This window comes from Mustela erminea, chromosome 5 (genome assembly GCF_009829155.1).
Source record: "Mustela erminea isolate mMusErm1 chromosome 5, mMusErm1.Pri, whole genome shotgun sequence".
In the NCBI taxonomy this organism is placed as follows: Eukaryota; Metazoa; Chordata; class Mammalia; order Carnivora; family Mustelidae; genus Mustela; species Mustela erminea.
The window spans coordinates 54,316,609-54,336,467 of NC_045618.1; the positions used below are offsets into that span (position 1 = coordinate 54,316,609).

At 38.0% G+C, this 19,859-nt stretch overlaps 2 protein-coding genes across 2 annotated transcripts; both read right to left on the reverse strand.

Moving 5' to 3' along the window:
* Positions 1–225: 225 nt before the first annotated feature.
* Positions 226–1,330, reverse strand: LOC116589974 (olfactory receptor 4F6-like). The gene is made up of 2 exons (XM_032341702.1): positions 1,297–1,330; positions 226–1,154 (listed from the first exon to the last, which is right to left on the reverse strand). Exons 1-2 carry the CDS (start codon positions 1,328–1,330, stop codon positions 226–228), a joined length of 963 nt encoding a protein of 320 aa, XP_032197593.1.
* Positions 1,331–12,834: 11,504 nt separating this feature from the next.
* Positions 12,835–13,770, reverse strand: LOC116589975 (olfactory receptor 4F3/4F16/4F29-like). Its single transcript, XM_032341703.1, has one exon. The coding sequence runs from the start codon at positions 13,768–13,770 to the stop codon at positions 12,835–12,837; it is 936 nt and encodes a 311-aa protein (XP_032197594.1).
* Positions 13,771–19,859: the final 6,089 nt, after the last annotated feature.

The window sequence follows — 19,859 nt, forward strand, 5'->3', positions numbered from 1 at the left end:
GGTAAGTGTGTGACTTCAGCTCAGGTCATGATCTTGGGGTTCAGTACGGAGTCTGCTTCTGCCTCTCCCTCTGTCCCTCCCCCTGCTTGTGTTCTCTCTCTCTCGCTCACTCGTTCGCTCTCATAAACAAATGCAAGAAAACCATGACCTGTAAATCTCTTACAAAAGCAGAGTTCAGAGAACGACATCACCACGCAATCCTCCACATGTTTAAGAGACTTTACTCTAATTCACAAACTGAGAACATAGTCTCCTCATTGCCACCTTCATCTCCTTATTCCTAAAAGTGTAGATGACCGGATTCAGGAAGGGAGTAAGAACTGCATCAAAGATGGCAAGGAACTTATCCAGATGTGATGTGGGAAATGGCCACACATAGAAGAAAATTAATGGCCCAAAGAACAAAACAACAACAGTGACATGAGCTGCCAGAGTGGAGAGGGCCTTGGACATACTCCCCAAAGATTTTTTCTGAACAGTCACCAAAATAAAGGTGTAAGAGATGATTAGAATTAAAAAGGAGGCCACAGAAATAAAGCCACTATTGGCAGTAACCATGAATCCCAATGTGTTTGTCTCTGTGCAAGCAAGTTTGATAAACCGAGGAAGGTCACAAAAAAAGCTGTCTAATTCATTAGGCCCACAGAAAGGCAAGTCCACAACAAAAGCCAGTTGAGTCACTGAATGAATAAGGCCAATGATCCAGGATGCCACCAGAAATAAAATGCACCTCCGTGGGGTCATGATGGTCAGGTAGTGGAGAGGCTTACATATGGCAACATATCTGTCAAAGGCCATGGCGATGAGCAGCACCATCTCACTGCCCCCAACTGCATGGATAAAGAAGATCTGAACTACACAGCCCCTAAAAGAGATGGTTTTGCACTCTCTTAAAAGATCATAAATCATCTTGGGAGCTGTGGAAGAGCAAAATATCAAGTCGATGATGGAAAGGTTGGCCAGCAGGAAATACATGGGGGACTGTAAACGAGGGTCAGAGGTCACAGTTAGCACAATGAGGAGGTTTCCCATCAGGCTGGCCACATAGAACACACAGGAAAAGAAGAAGAGAAGGAGCTGGATCTCCGGTGAGGTGGAGAGTCCCAGGAACACAAACTCCAACACTACTGAGTGGTTGCCTTCATCCATGGTCTCTGTCAGCAGTGACACCTCTCATGCCACCTGAAAGAGGAGAGTAAAGAGAAACTGTTGTAGGAAAAAGGCACGGAACTTAATCTTGGGCGATTCAGTCATTGTCAGAAAAGTAGACCAAGGCTCATGTGTGCTCTTGGAGACCATTGTCACAAAGCAATTCAGATATCTTTTTCATGTGTTTCATAACCACAATGCAAAGCAAAGAATAAGGATCCTTTGCTTACTTAGATTGGTAGTTCTGTTGTATTTTTTCTGGCATTGTTTAATAATCATATCTCATAGATGACTGAATTAACAGGCTTTCAGAAATTACCTAACTACATGAAACAATGCAGTGATGGTACATTTCATAATTTGGACATATCGCACTGTAATGTTACCACATCCATGACCACATTGGCAAGTCTATGAAAATCTTTATAAGTTTTCTTTGAAGACATGATCTGTAAATTTCTCATATCTGTAAATTAGCAAGACAAGATGAGTTATTTAGGGAAAAGAAGGAAAGAGTAGAGAATGCCAGAGCATGGCACTCACCATCCCATAGGAGAATAAGTTCTAGTGAGAGGGACACTGTTATGGGTTCTGTGGAGGGGATTCTGCATAGGGGCCAAGAGAAGAAGGAATGTGAGACCAGAATGACAAGGATAAGTCATAAATGCCAGTGGAAGTCAAAAACTAAAAGTGAAAATATCAGTCTTTGCACATGGCTCCCTTGACATATATAAAAAAAAAACTTAACCTCATTCTGAATTAAATAAATGTTTGCTAAAACAGCAAGACACTAGTTTTTCTTATAACATTGGCAGGGATTTGAACACTTGACAATATTCAGAGTTTGAGAGGAAATGAGGAAACAGATAGTCTCATAACTGGTGGTGGTAGAATAAACTGATAAAACCTTTACCAAATGGCAATACCTTCCAAAATTATCAATGCTCAAATACTTTGACTCAGTGATTCTACTTCTCAGAAAAGATATTTGGATATATGTGTGTTGCACAGTAACGAAGTGAACAAAGAAGAGATACAGACTGGTGGTTGCCAGAGGGTAGGGGGGTTGAAAGGATGGATGAAATAGGTGGTGGCAGTTAAGAAATAAAATTATAAAATCAGTAAGTCGTGAGGATGTAATGCACAGCATGGTGGCTAAAAGTCCGTAGGAATGTATTGGCTATTTGTAAATTGTTAAGAGAGTAAATCTTGAAAGTTCTTATTGTGGCAATCATTTTGCTCTGTATACAAATATTGAGTCATTATCTTCTACACCTGGAATTGATATAATACATCAATTACACCTCAATTTTAAAAAGATACAAAGAGTTAAGGGGCCCACTCTTGGTTTTGGCTCAGGTCCTGACCACAGGGTCTTGAGATTAAGCTCCAGGTGGGCCACAGGCTCAGCACAGAGTCAGCTTAAGACACTCTCTCACTCTCCCTCTGCCCCCCACCCTGCCATGTGCACCATCACTCTCTCTAAAATAAAAGAAAAAAATCCTTTTTCAAAAGATACAAAGATGTTTACCGAAGCATTGCTGCTTATAAAAGCAAAAGCCTGATAATAACTTCAATGTGTAGAAATAAGGAACTAATTAAATAATTTCTATTAGATCCCATCTATGGAATACTGTGTAGCCATTTATTTTGCTAAAGTTGACCTAAATGTACATAAACAGGATAGGCAGGAGGAAAGTGGGCAGTTTCTTACATTCATGTTATCTGGTTTTCTAATATTTATACCAAAAAAAAAATTATATACATAAAATTACATAAATTACAAAACAGATTAACAATGCCTCAGTTTATATGCAAAAAGAAAAGGTAATAATAATTACCTCTAAGAAGTACAAAATTATCCAGAAAAAGGGATCTTTTGCTTTTCACTTATAAGCTCTTACCTTCTTACATTCTTGCAGTAAACATGTCAATTTCACCTTTACAAAAAGTCAGTGTGTGGATCTGGAAAATTATACAATTTGTATCTTCTGGATTTGAATCTTCCAAAGATTACTTCATGATGTATCTTCCAGCAAAGATCAAAGCTACACCTAAGATATTTGTTAACTTTGTTACTATACTCCTTCCTAGCCCTCCCACTCTTAGCTGAACAGCCTCCTCTTCCCTGGGCAGACACTCAAATGGTATTTACCCCTCCCTCACAGACACTCAAATATTCCATCCCATGGCTTTTCCCGGCGTTTTTCCCTCAGTCTGCAGTGCCCAGGTCTTCATTACATCTCTCCAGTTCACCCCGTTCTTCAACTGCCCACTCTGCAAAAACCCTTCCTCTATGAAGTCCTCTTTGATCCTCTTACTTTACATACATGGGGAAAAGACAAATTTTTCTTACAGTCTCGTGACAGAACCAGACACATTAACAATTATAGCATTCTGTTACTGCTCTAACAAAGACCACTATCTAATTCTCCAATGCTCTACATAAAGGTTTCTAAATCTATGTTTAAAAAATACCCTTTTTAACTTTTTCTTGATGCTGGTGTTAATGATATTCACATTGATAAAAAGCAGTTCAGCTCAGAAAAAGATTCCTTTTACAGGGATCAGCACCAGGTATCTCCTCCCTGATGCAATTCATCCAAGAAAATGATTGATCCTAAATTACCCTCCCGGAAGCTGACAGTTATTCCATCAACGCTTCCAAATTTCACTGCATCCCAAACCCTTGTTAGTTTTACACAAGACCTTATTTTATCTTCCCCATTTTGGGAAGATAAAATATAATATCATATTACATATGATATATATTATATATGTTATATATGAAATGTATACACACACACACACACACACACACACACACACACTAGATAATTCCTAATATAGGCAAAAAGCTGGAAAACAGGATGGTACACTAATTGGTGGCCCAGCTTCCTAGCCAGTCTTTCACTTTCTGCCTAACTGAAAACTTGAGGTCTCTAGGGGCCATACCTCCTATCAATCTCTACTTTTAAACAAAGGCAGAATAGTAGTTTAAATCTGATTTTTCCATGCGAGCAAGTGAAACTGGCCCCTTAACTCCTTCTGCAAAAGGAAAACACAGTATCAGTGGTGATCAGCAACTAAATTCCAGGGCACCTTTGTAGTATCCCAAGTGTTACAACTGTTCAACACACAGCATTGACCACTGCCCACACCCCCACCACAAGCCTACAACGTAAGAAATTAGAGATTCCTCAGAGATCATCTAGGGACCAGTTGACTCTCTTCTCTCCTCAGGTCTACTCATTCTTGTGCTGGCCAGGCACAGACAGCAAAAAAATTAGAAGTGATGTCAGCTCACCTCCAACTCAAGCAAGGATGATGATTCTGGAGTATTTTGAAAGTAGATCAATGTTGAGATCACTCAAAGACTGGTAGTCCTCTCCATCTGAACCTGAGTCTCAAATTAATCACCAGGTTAAGTTTAAATCAGAGTTACTGGAAAAGAATAAAATTCACAGAGAAACCTCTCAATCTCATCATCCTATGGGTTTCTCCACTAGTTTGCTCCTCCGGAGATGTGTAAAGAGTGCTCAGGACAGGGGCGCCCGGGTGGCTCAGTGGGTTGGGCCGCTGCCTTCGGCTCAGGTCATGATCTTGGGGTCCTGGGATCGAGCCCCACATCGGGCTCTCTGCTCAGTGGGGAGCCTGCTTCCCTCTCTCTCTCTCTGCCTGCCTCTCTGCCTACTTGTGATCTCTGTCGGTCAAATAAATAAATAAATAAAAGAGTGCTCAGGACAGGATAGCACAAAATGTACAGAAATACGCACTGGGCTGCAAGCTGTCAGAGTGATTGTTTCTACTGCTATCAATGCAGCAAGCCCTGCAGAAGACTGTCCTTGCAGGGACCAGAATGAAACTGCTAGTGATTGTAAAATCTGTTTATTTTAGAGTAGGAAAACCCAGGTGTAGGGAGGATAAACAGCATTACTCAAGCGAAGGAACAAGCCGGTAGTCAACCCAGAATCAATATGGTTGACTCTTGGTTTCTAGACAATCCAGGGGATCTCCACTACACCACACCTCTTTTTCTGGAATGGTCCAACCTGGACCTCCAGTGTGTGGCCCAGGAAATCATAATAGAGCAAAGCTACTTTCTTCAGCATTGTCCAACATTCTTCTGGCTTTATTCCCATTGGACTCAAATATTCTGCTCCTACTATATTCTGGAGTCCAACACTCAAGACACTTCTGTAAATGTCACTAGAATAACTCCTCCAATACAGATCATGAAGTGGCGGTTTGACTCCACTCATCTTGCTGTCTTCTCTATTTTGGTTGTGAGTTTATCTGCTATAATCTCCCTGTTGAGTAACAGAATTGATTCGTTTCTTCTAGTTGTTTAGATCTCCCTTCTCACTGTTCTGTGTATTTCCACTTGAAGTTCTCATTTGCATCAAAGACTGCATCCACCTCTCTAACTCACCTGGACCCATGTCAAAATGACCATGGACTCAGATGAGCCCAGAATGCAGAGCTCTTGCCTTTGGAACGTTATTATCAGCTGGCATAAAAAGCCCTGTGTAATGCCTCCAAGCAGAAAACACAGCTAATTAGCAACACTGGAACGTTACTTGAGCATTACTATAGAGACCTGGGATTGCCACTGTAGTACATTTAGCCAAGGGAGTTTTGTCCTAGAACCACAGAAATTTGGCCACAGCAACCAAAGGGAAAAGTTTGTAATAGGTCACTTGAGAGGAGAAGGAAAGGAGCCTAAATGAAAAATATACACCTTCAAACAAGTGAAAATAATCTTAATCATCTCCATAGGCAGGAAGAGAGAGAGAAAGAGGAGGTAATGCAGGGCTCCAATGTGGCACTGACCATCACCTATGTCCCATTAGAAAAAATAACTAACATAGAGGTAATAAGATATGCAGATGTTCGCTAAAAAGTTAGCTAGTCCTTTATTATGTGTGTGATGTGGAGAGATGAAGAGGGTGCTCTCACAGCAACACAAGGGGATGAACCAAATGATAATGGAGTTGGGGTGAGGCAAATCACTAGCGGTTTAATCTCTCATAGGTCAGCTTCTTAAAAAGAAACATCAACAAAAACAGAAAATCTCCTCCAGTTATATTGTCTGTCTTTACATCAAAAGTATGCAGAGGGTCAGTGATGTGGCCACTGATAAACTATAATTACATAGAGCACTCTGTCACTTACCTATTTCTGTACGACAAAGTAGCTTAAGGCAAGGACATTCACCTGCTCCTGACTCTGCAGTTACCGCTGAGCTCAGCTGGTCAGGTCTCACGCTGATCTCACCTGGCTTTTCTCATGAGGTATCAGTTATCTGGCGGCTTGGGACTGGGGGTTTAAGGTGCCCTCATTCACATGTCAAGGGCCATGGTACCTGTGCGCTGGGCCTCTCTCTCCAACGGGTCTTTTATTATTCAGTAGTCTTGCACAATTTCCTTCCAGGGTAGTAGGAACATTGCAAGACAACAAAGGCAAAAGGTGCAAAGCAAACTATGCCTCAGTTCCGGAATTCATGCAATATCGTCTTTGCCACATCCCATTGGTCAAAGCAAGGCAGGAGACCAGGCCAGATTTCAGTTTGGGAAATAGACTCTACCGCTTGACAAGAGAAGGTGTAAAATATTGTAACCATGTTCTTCAATTAACTAGAGGCTCCCTATCTACTCATTGTGAGTTGTGTTGATTGGCTAAGTCTCAGTTAATCTTAATATAAGGAACTGGTATGTGTCCTATAGAGTTTCATGGTGCTTTTGCTTCAAATAATACTAACTCAAAGTAATTAACTCAGCAGCTTTCTCCCATTCCTGTATTTGTTTTCAATTTAACTGGTTTAGAATCATTAATTACAATGTCTTAATGAGTTTATATCCTGATACTATATATGAGACTAGGTTAAGCCACATGGCTTTCTAGAGTTTCCTGTGTACAGGACAGACCAGCCTCCTAATGGTCGAAGAATATTCAAGAACACTGAGGCAGAGACACAGCCATTTTACTTGATTGGAAAGGAGCCTAGAGTGTCTGTGGGATAGAAATTTCTCGCCATCAACATGTAAGAACTGGATGATGAGTTTGAGTTGTCCTAAAGAGGGCAATTGAATGCATCTGAGAGAAAGTCATTATGAAAGCAAAAAATATCTGGTAAAGTAGGCAAGACTAAGCAAGCAAGTCCTGTTGTTAGAGCAGGCAGTAATCCCAGGCACAGAGCTAGCGTATACATGACCAGCCTTCCAACACAGCCTCTCCACCATGTCCCTGTGCTCTCTGGGTATGATAGGGCTGTGAAACAAAGAAAAGACCTGTGATACTAGAGCCCAGATCTCTTCTGTGGGAATTCCTTCACAGAAGAGGCTCTGAGGAACAGCATAAAGTAAGGCAAGACCAACAGTCCAGGGCAGTCCTCCAGAGGTTCAGACAACAGCTTGTGGGCAACTGGCCATCAGCCTTTTGGGAGGGGTGGGCAATGACCTAAGCAAAGAACTGTATGCCACATTGGCCTCTGTCCCTGAAGCAGAGAATGGTTACGGCCTGTCCAACAGAATGCAGTCTGTGCTTGTAGGAGAATCTTCCCACCAAGTACTCTTGAGAGAACAGTTAGCGGGGAGAACCCAGGAAGAGATTTAATTTCTGCTTCAGAAGCAGGTCAAAGAAATGAGACTTGGAATGTTGTGGTAAATATGACACATTCATACTCAGCAGGGCCTGCACCTGGTGTTTCAACTATCTCATTTTCACTTTTTTAACTTGATTGTGTGCCTGCTTATTGAAGAGCATGTGTAGACATAAAATGTTGGATGCCTAGATAAATATTTTACTTAAACCAAACATCGTCTTTTTACCAAGCAAAAGATATTCAAGCGTAGGTTTATGAAATTAATGAACCTCTTTCCCTTCACCTAGAGATAGTCTCTACAATAAATGGTGTTGGGAAAAGTGGATACCCATGCGCAAGAGAATGAAATTGGACCCTTAGCTTACACCATTTACAAAACCAACTCAAAGTGAATTAAGGACTTTAAACATTTAAACATGAGACCTGAAATTGTTAAACTCCTGGAAAAAACATAGGGAAAATCTCCTTGACATTGTTCTGAGAGATGATTTTTTTTATTTGACACCAAACGCACAGCCACAAAATCAAAAGTAAAAAAGTAGGACTGAATCAAACTCAGAAACTCTCCACAGCAAGGGAAACAATCAATACAGTAAAAAGGTACCCTACAGAATGACAGAAATATTTACAAATGATATATCTGATAAAGGGTTAATATCCAGAATATGCAAATAACTCATACAACTGCATGGCAAAATAATAATAATCTGATTAAAATGAGCAAAGGGCCTTAGCAGATATTTCTCCAAAAACATTAAAATGGCCAACAGGTATATGAAAAGATGCTCAAAATCACTAACCATCCAGGAAATGCAAATTAAAACCACAACAAGATATTATCGCACACCTACTAGGACAACTATCACCAAAAAGTCAAAAGATAACTAGTGTTGGCAAGAATGTGGAAAGAGAAGGAGCCCTTGGACACTGTTGGTAGGAAGATATACAGTATAATCCCCAGGAAAATAGTATGGAGATCCCTCAAAAAATTAAAAATAGAACTACCATATGATCTAGCAAATCCCACTCCTGGATATATATCCAAATGAAATAAAAATCACTATCTCAAAAAGATATCCACAATCCCATGTCCACTATAACACAGAAAGACAAGTGTTCCATGATCTCCCTTATATACAGAATCTAAAAAAATAAGTAAGAGTACCAGAGAATAGAATGGTTGTTACTAGGGGCTGGGAGGTGTGGTGAAAGGGAGATATTTGTTAGAGTATAAGCTTTCAGTTGTTAAATGAATAAGTTCCTTAGACATAATGTACACCATGGTAACTATTATTAATAATAATGTATATTTGAAATTTCCTAAGAGTAGATTTCAGATGTTCTCACATAAAAAGGAGTGGAGGAGGCATTAACTATGTGAGGTGATGGATATGTTAATTACTGATTGGGAGGTAATCATTTCACAATGTATACATAGATCAAACCATCACATTGTACAACTTAATGTGTACGATTTTTATTTGTCATCATAGCTTAATAAAGATGGGAAAAAATAAATAAAAATAAATCCCTGTCCACTAACTGTTAAAATACAGACACGTTTTATTTGATACTTACTAATGTGATGCAGAAACCACCTCAAAATAACCTCATACTAGTTAACTAAGAAAAGAAGCTTTGTGTATACCAGAAAAAGCTGTGCTTGAAGTTTAGTGTTCATTTTTTTTTTCTTTATGTTCTTGTTCAAGTACTTTGGAGGAGCCTAATGGTATTGAATTAGTAAGCAGTTTATCATTTGTTAAGTCATTTCCAGCCTTTAATAGAACAGTTTTATTAAAATTGCCTCATCCTCTGCCTGGACTACTGCAAAATGCCTGGTTCTAGAAGAATGAAGTAACCCCAGGAGGTGTGTACTCAGGCTTCAGTTTTTTCCTCAGATAATATGACTCTGTTGTGGACTATCTCCAAGGAGTAGAGGATGCAGTGCCCTCCCCTCATGCATAATTTTGTATGAGTAAAAGGGACTTATAAAGTTATTTTTTATATAAATTACCTCTGAATCTCAGTCCCTTTGAATAGTAAATAGATCGATATTTTTGAATGATAGATTTAAAAGACAGGAAACAATAACATATTTTATTGAATCAATGCATGTTTTATATTTATTTTGTGTTATTAAGTAGAGAGAGAAAAATATGTTCAGATTTTAGAAGGACAGGTAAGAGACACCCACCAACTTGGTTGGGTGGTGATTAAGAGCAGGGATCCTGGAGTAGAAGTTGTATGGTTTTGCAACCAAACTCTACCACTTACCACCCCTTTGTCCCTGGGCAAGTTAGTGTATCTTTCTGTGCCTCAGTTAAATCATCTATAAAATAAGAATGATAATATTACCTACCTCGTTGCTGTGAGCATTAAATGAATTAATGTATGTTAACAACTTTAAAGGAGTACCTGCCACATAAATGCTCAATAAATGTTGGTGACAGTGGAGGTGGTGATAGTTGGACAAAATGATGAATGGGCTTTAAAAAGCCGGTAAGAATCCTTTTGGAGGACAGAGGAGCTATGACAATTTCAACTAAGTTTATAAATGACACAGTTAAGAGCAACCAAAATGATGATAAATCTGTACTGAATTTTATTTGGAGTGATTGCACATCTAAGTTTCCATTTATCAAACAGAAAGTCAAAGAAACACATAATATTTTTAAGTACTCTTTGAGGTCATGAGGAGAAAAAGAAGTATAAACAAAACTTATCAAGAGGGGAAAAGGAACAATTTCATACATATAACAATTATCAACCAAAGGCTAATTGTGCCAAAAAGAAATATCTCTTACTTGGTTAAGCTAAGGTCTTAACATGTAATTATCCTAATAAATATATTTTTTACAAATAAGTCCAAAATAACGTCAGAAAAAAAAAATGAAGATAGAAGAATGAAATAACTTCCTGAATAAAGTCTGAAACTAATGTAACACTGTATGTTAACTAACTGGAATTAAAATAAAAACTATTTTTAAAAGAATTGGTAAACTGAAAATAAAAGAAGTCTGAAACCTGTCGGTGGTTTAAGAAGATAGATTCAGGGGCACCTGGGTGGCTCAGTGATTAAGCATCTGCCATTGGCTCAGGACATGATCCCAGGGTCCTGGAATCTAGCCCCATGGCAGACTCCCTGCTCAGTGGGGAGCCTGCTTCTCTGCCGCTCCCCACTGCTCATGCTCACTCTCTTTCTCTTTCTTGGTTAAACAAGTAACGTCTTTAAAAACAAAGATAGATTCATCACAAAGATCTACCAAAAACTGCTAACTAACAGGAATATGAGTATATATGTGCTATTTTAAAAGAGTCTTTAAAATAAGTAGGCATTAGGGGTGCCTGGGTGGCTCAGTGGGTTAAGCCTCTCTGCCTTCAGCTCAGGTCATGATCTCAGGGTCCTGGGATGGAGCCCGCATCGGCTCTCTGCTCGGCAGGGGGCATGCTTCCTCCTCTCTCTGTGCCTGCCTCTCTGCCTACCTGTGATCTCTGTCTGTCAAATAAATAAACACAATCTTTTAAAAATTTTTAAAAATAAATAAATAAATAAAAATAAAATAAGTAGGCATTAATATAATTTATCATAGTTATTAATTTCTAAATCAACACTTTAGTTCATTTAAAGATCAGAAAGATTTGTCTCTAGCCTATATTATCTTTGGGTCCCAAAAGTTCTAAAGTGCCTGAGCTGTTCAGTCTTAGAAACCATGACCCCCTAACAGAAACAGATAAAGGAATGCAGTAATAGTCACTCATGAGATTCTTGAAGCTTACATAAGATTGCTTCCAATCCTTGGTACCAATAAGAAAAGTTATGGTAAACACCCTTTAGAGTGTTCATTAGAGTAAAAAAGCAATACAGAGGGGGGAATACTGTTTAATTGTTAATTTTTAGTAATTGATATAAATAAAAGCCATGAGTGAGACCATGGGTGAGTGATGAGGTAATCATACAGTTGTAAAATAATGAGAAACTTCTTGTTAGCCTGCAAATAAAGAACTTGGAAACAACAAATAATCATACAAAACTGATACCAATGAAGAGAGTCATGATGTCAGTTGTACTACTTCTGCTATCATCAAGGTCAAAAATATCAGGCCAGAGGAATTGTTTATTAATGAAAAGCTCAAGAATCCAAATTAATAAGTGAGCCTGGATTTTTTTTTTAAATCTAAATTAAAGAGAAAAGAGTTCACTATGTGAGGTGTTAGATGTGTTAATTATCTTGATCTTGGTAATAACTTCACAGTGTATGTATATATCAAATTACCACATTGTACACTTTAAATGTATACAATTATATTTGACAATTATTCCTCAATAAATTTGGGGGAGAAAGTGTGGAGATCTGATTTTCACCTTGAATCTATCATTTAACATCTCTGTGTCTATTATATCCATAAAATAAATAAGTTGGAACAAATGATCTCAAATTCCAGTTCTAAGATTCCACAATTCCACTATGTAATGAACAGTTTTCTAGGTAACCAAAGAAATGGGTTAGTAGGAAACAAACTGATACCTTAGAGGAAAAAGAAAAGTAAAACCAATTGGCATTATGGCAGTTTGATAGTTTAAGTAAAGGATGTTAGCCAGTTCAAAGCAGGGAAAGTATAACAGTGAAAAAGAATAACGTGCTAAATTTCCAGCACGAAATTATTGAACACGTCCTCTGTTTGGCACCTTTTGAGGGGAAAGACAATTGGAAATAGTGGATTAAGGTGGTGATAACTTTGGTTTGACATATTTTCCTTAGTAATTACAGAGGGATGAACAGGAAGCATTTCTTAATTACCCCCCCCAAATCAAGATAAAAAATACTCACTACACTGAGTTTTCATTTCACTGATTGCAATATTAAATAAAATAATGTACATAAAACATCCACCGCAGGGTCTGAAACACAGAAGTCCCAAAATTAGCTCCGTTTATCATTTGTTAGGGTACTAGAAATACAGGGTAACATGGTAAATGCCTAAATGTAACCTAGTACATGAAATTAATAGAGACGTAAAACTTCAATCACTTTATTTTTTCTCTTGTTTTTGAGTGTAGAGCTAATTTTTTTAAGTATTTACTACATCTTCCTGTAACTTACAAGCTGGTAACAAAGTCTCTTCATTGCTGCCTTCATCTCCTTGTTCCTGAATGTGTAGATGACCGGATTCAGAAAAGGGGTGAGAACTGCATCAAAGATAGCAAGAAATTTATCCAAGTGTGATGAGGGGAAGGGCCAGGTGTAGAAGAAGATTAATGGTCCAAAGAATAAAACCACCACAGTGACATGAGCTGACAAAGTAGAGAGGGCCTTGGATAACCCACCTGAAGAGTGTTTCCAAACTGTGGCCAGAATGATGATGTAAGAAATAATCAGTATAAAGAAGGAACCCACAGAGATGAGTCCACTATTGGCTGTGACCATGAACTCCAGTCTATTGGTCTCCGTGCAAGCAAGTTTAATGAGTTGAGGAAGGTCACAATAAAAGCTGTCCAGTACATTAGGACCACAGAAGGGCAAGTCTACAACAAACGCCAATTGGGCCACTGAGTGGATAAGGCCAAGGACCCAGGCTGCAGCCAGAATCAAAATGCACATTCTTGGGCTCATGATGGTCAGGTAGTGGAGAGGCTTACAAATGGCAACATATCTGTCAAAGGCCATGGCAATGAGCAGCACCATTTCTGTGCCCCCAATAGCATGAATAAAGAAGATCTGAGATATACAACCTCCAAAAGAGATGGCTTTGCGTTTTCTGAAAAGGTCATAAATCATTTTGGGAGCTGCAATAGAGCAAACTCCCACATCAAGAAAGGAGAGGTTGGCCAGCAGGAAGTACATAGGAGAGTGCAAGGTATGGTCAGTGCTCACAGAGAACACAATGAGGAGATTTCCCAGTAGGCTTGCCATATAGAACACAGAGGAAAAGAGAAATAGGAGAAGCTGGACCTCCCATGAATTGGAGAGTCCCAGGAACACAAACTCAGATACCACAGACTCGTTGGCTCCATCCATTAGCTCTGCAAGCAGAGGTGACACAAATTTTACCTGCAAGAAAGAGTAAAGAGAAAATCAACTTCATGGGAGTCACTGATTGCAAGAGTTTCAGATCATAAAGAAAAAACATTACCTTACTTCACAAAGTCCAAACACATCTAATATAACGCCTACACTGTAATTGCAGAAAATGGGCAGTAACTCATTGCTAAAAAGTGCTATTTCTAACTCCCTAATCTCCTTAAAATTCCCTCAGTTTTGATAAAAGAAGATTAAGCAAAATCTGCTAAGTCAAAAGAGTTGTAAGAGGCAGATCAGAAATGCCCTGGAATAACATGAGAGAACAAAGAAGAAATGGAAATGAGTTCATTGATTTTTTCCCTCAGAGTTTGTTACTCCTACTCATGGAGTTCCTGAAAACTAAGGCAATTTATGATGATCTTTGTTTTCCTTACCCCTTTGATTGCCTTCTACATGCAATGCTCTCAGTCTCATTAATGTTCTCTTGTGTTTAGCCCCATGTTTTTGCATTTTATCAAATCATATTCACCTTTTCCTCCTCAAGAAAAAAGATAATGTAGAAATTCTGAACTTATTGAGCTATTGTAGCACAGCTCAGGGAGTGGAAGTGATCACGGAGCTTGAGCTATGAGAACATACAATGAAATTCTAACAAGCCAGAAGAGAGATCTTCCCTGAAGAATCTAAACATGTTGAGCTAATGTGATATAGAAAAAAAAATTATGTGATTTGTATTTGTAGAACTTTGCTCATACCATGTTTACTTTTCATGGTTCATGGAATGGCAAAAAGAATACAGCACTTGAAATTAGAAAAGCTGTGATAAGATCCTAGCCTTAATTCTATGAGAACTTAAGTTCTTTTTCCCATCCCTTCTACAGCTTGACTCACTTTTATTTTATGTGACGTCATTCACAATATAGTACATCATTAGTTTTTGATGTAGTGTTCCATGACTCATTGTTAAACTCAGTTTCATCATTTGTAAAATAAAGGGGCTGAGGTGAGTGATGCTAAGTAATCTAACATTTCAATGATTTTATAACAGAATGCCACTTCAGAATGTAATGAAGCCCATCATAATGATGGTATTTTCTGCATCGGACTGCTACCATATTCACTATCTTTTCCCTATCTGCAGTTAGTTATACGTCCCACATCCCGGAGAAATCCCTCTCTTCGTATTTCCCTCTTCTCTAATTCCTTTTGCATTACTTACATGACTCAATTAGCATATTATTATAAATTTGCTATATCATTCATTTTGCCCTTTATCATAATCACTGGTAATCAATCAACAAACATTTGCTAGATGCCTACTAAACACAATGCATTGTTACAGTGCATTGCAGACTTACTGACCTGTTAAAATATCCACAACCCTTTAGAAGAGGAATAAATGAAACAAGACAAATCCAGAGAGGGAGACAATCCATAAGAGACTCTTAATCTCGGGAAGCAAATTGAGGGTTGCTGGAGTGAAGGAGGGGAGAGATAGGGTGGCTGGGTGATGAACACTGGGGAGGGTATGTGCTATGGTGAGCACCGTGAATTGTGTAAGACCGACAAATTACAGACCTGTAACCCTGAAACAAATAATACATTATATGTTAATTTAAATTTTTTTTAATTAATAAAATATCCACTATCCTTAAGGCTTTTACATTTTAGCTCATACCAAAAATATAAATAATAAAAAAGTACTATATAATAAATGTCAAATAAGTAGTATGATCATAGAATTTGTGAAGCAATAAAGATACTGAGAGTGTTAGAGTGATCGGAGCTTTCTTAGAGAGAAATCAAGTCGTAGGGGCACCTGGGTGGCTCGGTCGGTTAAGCATCTGATTTCAGCTCAGGTCATGATCCCAGGGTCCTGGGATCCAGCTGGCATTGGCTCCTGGCTCAGTGGGGAGTCTGCTTCTCCCTTTCCCTCTGCCCTTTCCCCTGCTCATCCTTTCTCTCTCTCTCTCTCTCTCTCCCTCTGTCTCTAATAAATAAAATCGTTTTTTTAAGTAAGTATTGTAAAGGTGATAAGTTTCTTTTTTAAAAAAATTTTATCTATTTATTTATTTATTTATTTGACAGAGAGAGATAGCAAGAAAGGGAACACAGGCGTCGAGGGAGCTGGAGAGGGAGAAGGCTCCAGGGATCATGACCTGAGTGGAAGGCAGACACTTAACAACTGGGCCACCCAGATGCCCATCAAATAAATAAATAAAATCTTTTAAAAAAAAAATCGAAACCTACACCACACTTTAAGATATGAATATAATTTATTTAGATAGCTTCATATGTACGCTTAAAGAATTTATATAATATATAATATAATTAAGAAATATAAGCAGGGAGACACCTAGGTGGCTTAGTCTGTTAAGCGTCCAACTCTTGGTTTCAGCCGGGTCATGATCTCAGGGTCATGGGATTGAGCCCTGCATCAGGTTCCATGCTTGGTGGGGAGGCTGCTTGAGAGTCTCCCTCTTCCTCTGCTCCTCCACCTGCTCTCTCTCTCTCTCAAACAAATAAATAAAACTTTTTTTTAAAAAAGGAAATATAGGGCGCCTGGGTGGCTCAGTGGGTTAAGCCGCTGCCTTCGGCTCAGGTCATGATCTCAGGGTCCTGGGATCGAGTCTCACATCGGGCTCTTTGCTCAGCAGGGAGCCTGCTTCCTCCTCTCTCTCTCTCTGCCTCTCTGCCTACTTGTGATCTCTCTCTGTCAAATAAATAAATAAAATCTTTAAAAAAAAAAAAAAGGAAATATAATCAGGATTATATATATAATCAAGAAATACCTCCCAAACTGGAGCAATGTTTGATGAACTATTTATGAATGTAATGATAACAGTCAAAATCAAAGCAAAAACACAGACTACCATGTGTTACACACCATAATAACTTCTTTAAATGCATAATGTTGTTTGATATTTATAAAAACCATAAAGTTGGTATTATCAGCTTTCTTTGCAATGAAGGAAATCTAAACCAAGATAAAACCAACAAATTAGAACAATTAAGTGATAGAACTGAAATTGATTCCCTCATCTGCCTCTCAACCAGTATATAGAGAATACTTCTCTTTTCTCATGATTTTCTGATGTGTGACACACCTTAGTCCCTTTCTGGATGTCCCATGTTCTTCAGTCAGCATCTTAGCCAGATCTAAATGAAGCGTTGTCCTCATCTGTTCAAAAGCATTTGGGCTTCTTAGCTACTTCAAACACATCTATAATTTTTCCATTCTATTTAAATAACCATGGTGGGAGAAGGCAAATCCATATAATACCTGCATCTCGGAGCAGTCTGGTTGAGTTCCAGGCCCATTCTGTCTTGATCCATATGGACTCCTTTTAGCTTCCCATAGAAGAAACCCAGATCTCGCCAGTCTGATTAATAGAGAAAACAAAGATGCCCTGTCTCCATATCAAGAAATTAAATAAAGCCCAGGATTAAACCAAGTCATATTTTATTCCCTCTTAAAATATGACCTTTAACCATTTGAAATCTTTTTTTTTTTTTTTGGTTCTCAGACTTAGATACCAATGGAGGAAAAAAAGGTAATTTCTGTTTCTAACTACATGTCCTTTTTCTTATCATTTGTATTCGTTCTTGCTCATTAAGCTCAACTGAAGCTGCTTCTATTGTACAAAATAACATATTATTGATCTCTATACAAAACAATCTTGTCACCAGAAAAATCTATTCAATGCTGATCTTTGGGGACTTAAACATTGTACACCAGTATCCCTTGGATATTTCTATATTTGTCACCCACCCGCTCATTTAAAAACCTAACATGTGACTGTTTCCAAAGAGTTAAACATATTTAACATTCCCTGGTTAAAACTAACATTACTTCATCCACAGATAACTATAAAAATGTTATTATTTTAAGAGATATGGCTAATTGGCACACAGGAGAATACTGACCATATGACACTGCAGAGATTTGGGATCACCAGTATGAGTTCATTTATTCAAGGGAATTTTCATTCAGAATCCTGGCAAACCAACAGAGGAAACTATTAATGAGTCACCAAAGAGAGGACAAAGTGACCCCCTAAATTTAAGAAAACGCAATTTTCTTTACTTAATTTGAAATATTTACTTTGTAAGGCTAAAGAAGGATTCCCGAGGAACACGGGAATATGTCTTATATTTATGTTAAACTCAACTCGGGGCACCTGGGTGGCTCAGTGGGTTAAGCCGCTGCCTTCGGCTCAGGTCATGATCTCGGGGTCCCCGGATCGAGTCCCGCATCGGGCTCTCTGCTCAGCAGGGAGCCTGCTTCCTCCTCTCTCTCTCTCTGTCTGCCTCTCTGCCTACTTGTGATCTCTCTCTGTCAAATAAATAAATAAAATCTTTAAAAAAAAAAAAAAAAAAAAAAACTCAACTCTGCCAAAGAGCCATGGCAGTTAAAAAGGAAACCTTCAGAGAAATTCCCAGGTTAGTGTGTGTGTGTGTGTGTGTGTGTGTGTGTGTGTTAATTATTCTTAAATCTGCTCTGCTCTACAATGCTCTGCTCTACTCTGCTCATACAATCCATAGTATGGGAATGTTCAGCTACATATTCTACTATATGATCTACAACTTCACATTAAAAATATTACTTTTAAGTCAGAAACAACCATATTGTGTTTAGAACTGGTTATGAATTAAGAATCAGAAGAGAAATCAGTTCTATTCAAATGTGGCCAGTAACTCACCCTATATCTTCAGATAACTCACTTCATATCTCTATAGTGTCATTTCCTCAACTGTAAAATGAGCAAGTTCTAGAAAAAGATTTCTACAATCCCCTCCAGTTCCAAAACTTCTTATGTCATATGCAACTGTAGTATTTTCATTGATTAAGGGGAAAGAGAAAGAGAGTACAAAAAAAGGAGATAAGTATCAAAGGAAAAGTATCAGATACAAGGGTTTTTTGCATCTGACTTAAAAACTTGAGAGAGAAAATTCAGAAAATAAGTAAAAATCAACCCTGCAATTTTTTACTACTTATGATAGAAGTAGAAATGCAAATTATAAGAAATAGTATATCTGTTCAGTATTAAGGAGAGAGAGGAAAAAAAATCTTCTTGTGTTATACAGCCCTATAATAACCTGACTAACTCCAATGGCTTATAGAGGTGAAGAGGAATAAAAGCTTCCCACAAACGAAGAAAAAAGAATTATCTGATGAGAAAAAAAAAAATCCTACCTAATGAAACACCATTCCATATGCTCACCAACGTGAAACTCCTACAAAGCAAATTAAAAATTTTTAATAAAAAAGAGTATAGGATTACCATAGACAAACTTTATACTTTCTAAGCTATAAAAATACTAAATAAGTGTGAGGTAACTTTTAAAAGAAAAAAATTAAAATTAAAGAAATTAGAAATAAAAAGAGCCAGTGCAAGATCTACACAGTTAAAAAAGAGAAAATAACCTTGAAAACAAATGGCAAAGAACAGACCCCGGAAAAATATTGCCACAGAGCAGATGAAAATTAGGACCAAATATTTTACCATGAATTTTTTAACTTACAGGATTGATTGACTTTATTTTTTTAAAGGATACATAATTAGTAATTTAAAATCTCAAAAAGATATGACAAAATAACAGAAAGACATTAAATTTAAAAGGCCTATCTCAAGAAAGAAATAGTAGAAAAGATTATTTTTTACAGATAGGTAAAATTGTAAAGACACCAAGGGAAAGCAAATACTGCTGAAAACACAGTAAGGAAAGATAAAGATAAGGACAAGAACCCACAAAAATGGAAATGCACTAAGAGATTAAAAAGCAAGGAAGATACAGATATGAAAGATTCAATATGCACGTAATTGGGGTTCCAAAGAAAATACAAATGAAGCAGAACACATCTTTAAAGCTATCATGTTAAAAGCTTGGCAGAGTACTGCCCGGGTGGCTCAGTCAGTTAAGCATCCTACTCTCAGAGGTCTGCTGAGCAGAGAGTCTGCTTGAGATTCTCTCTTCCTTTCCCTCTGCCCCTCCTTTCCTTCTCCTTTTCTCTTTCTCTTTTAAATAAATAAGTAAATAAAATCTTTTTTTTTTAACTTTGCAGAAATAAAAGAAGACTTGAC

Bases quoted from the DNA above. Each gene is read 5' to 3' on its own strand.
- LOC116589975 (XM_032341703.1), bottom strand. From the start codon at position 13,770: ATGGATGGAGCCAACGAGTCTGTGGTATCTGAGTTTGTGTTCCTGGGA.
- LOC116589974 (XM_032341702.1), bottom strand. From the start codon at position 1,330: ATGAAAAAGATATCTGAATTGCTTTGTGACAATG. The intron at 1,155-1,296 runs GTCTCCAAGAGC...CACTGCTGACAG, and splicing joins TGAATTGCTTTGTGACAATG to AGACCATGGATGAAGGCAAC.